This window comes from Oryzias melastigma, linkage group LG10, assembly GCF_002922805.2.
Source record: "Oryzias melastigma strain HK-1 linkage group LG10, ASM292280v2, whole genome shotgun sequence".
Classification (NCBI taxonomy): Eukaryota; Metazoa; Chordata; class Actinopteri; order Beloniformes; family Adrianichthyidae; genus Oryzias; species Oryzias melastigma.
Genome location: NC_050521.1, coordinates 7,560,107 through 7,563,416, shown reverse-complemented (window position 1 = coordinate 7,563,416; position 3,310 = coordinate 7,560,107). Strand labels below are relative to the sequence as shown.

Here is a 3,310-nt window from a genome sequence, read left to right as displayed (position 1 = left end):
GATGTGGAGCTTTTCTGGCTTGATTTTGAGTCTGTTTATTTGGAGGATGGTGCTGATGAGTATTTTTCCACTTTCTAACCCCAAAAACGGTGATCTGGCGACAGGAGTTCCACTGTTTGGCGGCACAAAGGAACATCTCAGTACTTTTCCAGCACGGCTGATATTTGATCCGGCCTGACTGCTGCATGCTGAGCGCGGGGAAACTCACTGAGGTCTGGCTCAGGGTGCTTATGCTGTTTCATGTAGCATTGTCATGTTAATGTGATCGGACGCTGGAGATCTTCAAAGCAGGATTATTTTGTAACCGCTCTGCTGAATTTACACTTCTGTGAGAGAGGCGAGAATCTGAGGATTACTAAAATACATCCAAAAAAAGGAGAGAAATCAATGCATGTGCATGTGGAGAGGTGGTTGCTTCAGCACTTAAGCTCTGAAACAGCAAATCACAGGCGTTTGCAGTCTTTACAAAGGAAGGATGGTTTATGAAGTGGGACTGGCCTTTCGCATCCTCTGCTTGTAGCCCTGGAGTATAAAGTTCACCATGAGTTACTTTAATGGGAGCAATAGCCTTCACCTAAAATGAGCCACGCAGCAGAAAATTTCGCAGACAAGGATAAAATCAGAAACATCCATATTCAGCTGCAAAGCTCCGTGTAGCATCAGCATGGAGGGATGTCCAATTAAAAGTGAAAAAAAGAAAAAAAACTTTCTTTGCATCCTGATTTCAGCATTTCACAACAACCAAAGTGTCATGTTTCTGACTCACTCCTAAACTTTCATGGCTGACTGAAGTGTCAAAGGTGACTCAGAGGAACTCTGATCACAAATGTTGGTGAGAACTTTTCATCCAAACAAAGGAGGGGGAAATAGTGCTGATGTCTCACTGGATCAGTGGTGCGCAACCCTCCTTCTCTATGACCAGATCACCTGGCTCCTCCTGACGCGCCTCTCACGTGCCAGCGCCGTTAATAAATACAAGTCAGCAGGGGGAGTGGTCCCGCAGGCGCTTCCCACAACAGCTGACTCTCTAAAAGCGGGAGGAGCGTCCGGAGCGCGCCACACACCGACGGGGCGCGCCGGAGGAAGTTGCGTGCAGGTCGTTTGCAAGTTTTGCAGGCTGCGCGCTCACTTCGGGAGGACGCGCTGCGCACACGGAGAGGAGAGGAGAGGAGAGCGCGGACACATCCACGCGAGCTCCGGACGGCTGGAGCGGAAGGAGGTGAGATCCAGCGCGTGGAGGGATGGAGGACGCGGTTCACTAAGATAGATCAGCAGGAGCAGAACAAACGCTTTCAAGATTTTCAGGTTTTATCGTGTAAATATGTTATTTTTATTTAGATTTTATCATTATACAGACTTTAACGCTTGTAATTGATCATTTTTAGTTTGAATATGGTTCCAAAATATTATTTTTTGAAACAAAAATGAGACAAATCCCTAATTTATGATGAATTTGAAGCAATACTCTGTTGTTATGACGACTCTGAATGGTTGCATCATTTCAATATCCATCCAAAATCCTCCTGTTCTCTTCCTGCCACATGTCCTCTCATCACAGCTGTTTTTGTTCTCTTGCAGTTGCTGCTGCTGCTGCTGCTGGCAGAGAAGCGCCAGCTCTCCGTGCATTTCACCCGTCTCCTCCGGCAGCTGCTCTTTCAATGTTGGATACAGTTTTGCTGCTCCCGTCAGGCTGAAATCGTCCAGGGTCAGGACCTCCCTCATGGCAGCCGTGCTCCTCGGGCTGCTGCTTTTTGCGTTGCAGTCCCCTCCCGTGCCCTCCAGGCCGCTGGCTGTTGGGGGGACGCCTCCACCTCCCACGTCCCTGCCGGCTGACAACGGCACCACCAGTCACCCCAATGGGACCCTGCAGCAGCTCCCCCAGATCATAATCATCGGCGTGAGGAAGGGGGGAACTCGGGCGCTGATCGAGATGCTCAGCCTGCACAGCGCGGTGGCGGCGGCTCAGAATGAGGTGCACTTTTTTGACTGGGAGAGCCACTTCCAGAGGGGCCTGCCGTGGTATCTCAGCCAGATGCCTTACTCCTTCCCCGAGCAGCTGACAGTGGAGAAGACGCCGGCGTACTTCACCTCCAGCAAAGTCCCCAAACGGATCCACAGAATGAACCCCGACATCAAGCTGCTGCTCATCCTCAGAGACCCCACCGAGCGCGTGCTCTCCGACTACACGCAGGTCTTCTACAACCGCCTGCAAAAGCACAAGCACTATCAGCCCATCGAGTCGCTGCTGGTGAAGGATGGCGAGATCAACCTGGGATACAAAGCTCTGAACCGCAGCTTGTACTACCGTCACATGCAGAACTGGCTGCAGTTCTTCCCCCTGGAGAGCATCCACGTGGTTGACGGGGACGAGCTGATCAGAGACCCCTTACCGGAGATGAAAAAGGTGGAGCGCTTCTTAAAGCTGGAGCCCCAGATAAACACGTCCAATTTTTACTTCAACAAAACAAAGGGATTCTACTGTTTGAGGGACCACGGGCGGGAGCGCTGTTTACACGACTCGAAGGGGAGGGCTCACCCGCACGTGGCTCCTGCCGTGCTGCACAAACTCCACCTGTTCTTCCACGAACCCAACAAGAAGTTCTTTGAGCTGGTGGGGAGAACGTTCAACTGGAAGTGAACTTCCCCGCTGACTCAAGGGGGAGGTCGGTCCAGCTGGAAATGAAGAAAAGGAGGCGTCCCGTTTATTCATAATCTATTTTTGTATCAGTTGGTTAGTTTTAGAAGCGTGATCGAGCCATCACAGCAGACTTAAAGGTTTCTTTTGTTAAAAACACCCCCTCATCTGTCAACTCGCTAAAACAAAGCCGAGCTAAAATGAGCACTGAGCAGACTTCCTTTATTTATGCTTTTTTTACCCTTAAAACTGGAGACATTTACAGTTCCTGCTGTCATTTTAGTGTTTTTCCCCACCAAACTAAAAGCATTTTTGTCTTTTTTTTAATCTTCTCTAAGAATGTGAACGTGTAAGAGTCAGTTCTCTGTAAATATTTTTTAAGCGAAGAATTAATACCTTAATAAAGATGTATTTTATTTTTTAGCATGTCTCTTTGCCCCCTTTTCCGTCCATGTCATTGTTCATTCATTCATCCTCATCCTGAGTCACGCTGAGGATTTTCCCATGAACAGACTGCATCCGGGTCCAGAACAGGTTATGAAGAATATCTGATGTGTGGCGTCACATCCACGGTTGAGAGCTTGTCATTTCTGATCTTTGCAAAGTTGCACTTCCTGTTGAGCTGCCCGCAGCGGGGTTTATCAGCTGCTGTCTGCCGAGCTGACGTCTGCCAGC

General features: G+C 49.2%; 1 protein-coding gene across 2 annotated transcripts; it reads left to right on the top strand.

The window, feature by feature from the left end:
- The first annotated feature begins 860 nt into the window (after positions 1-860).
- Positions 861-3,058, top strand: hs3st1 (heparan sulfate (glucosamine) 3-O-sulfotransferase 1). 2 transcript variants are annotated; one of them, XM_036214030.1, is made up of 2 exons: positions 861-1,305; positions 1,579-3,058. In XM_036214030.1, exon 2 carries the CDS (start codon positions 1,721-1,723, stop codon positions 2,636-2,638), a length of 918 nt encoding a protein of 305 aa, XP_036069923.1. In that variant the 5' UTR covers positions 861-1,305; positions 1,579-1,720; the 3' UTR covers positions 2,639-3,058. The 2 variants fall into 2 exon arrangements, with proteins under 2 accessions (XP_036069923.1, XP_024138662.1); XM_024282894.2 differs by having other exon boundaries at positions 862-1,219.
- Positions 3,059-3,310: the final 252 nt, after the last annotated feature.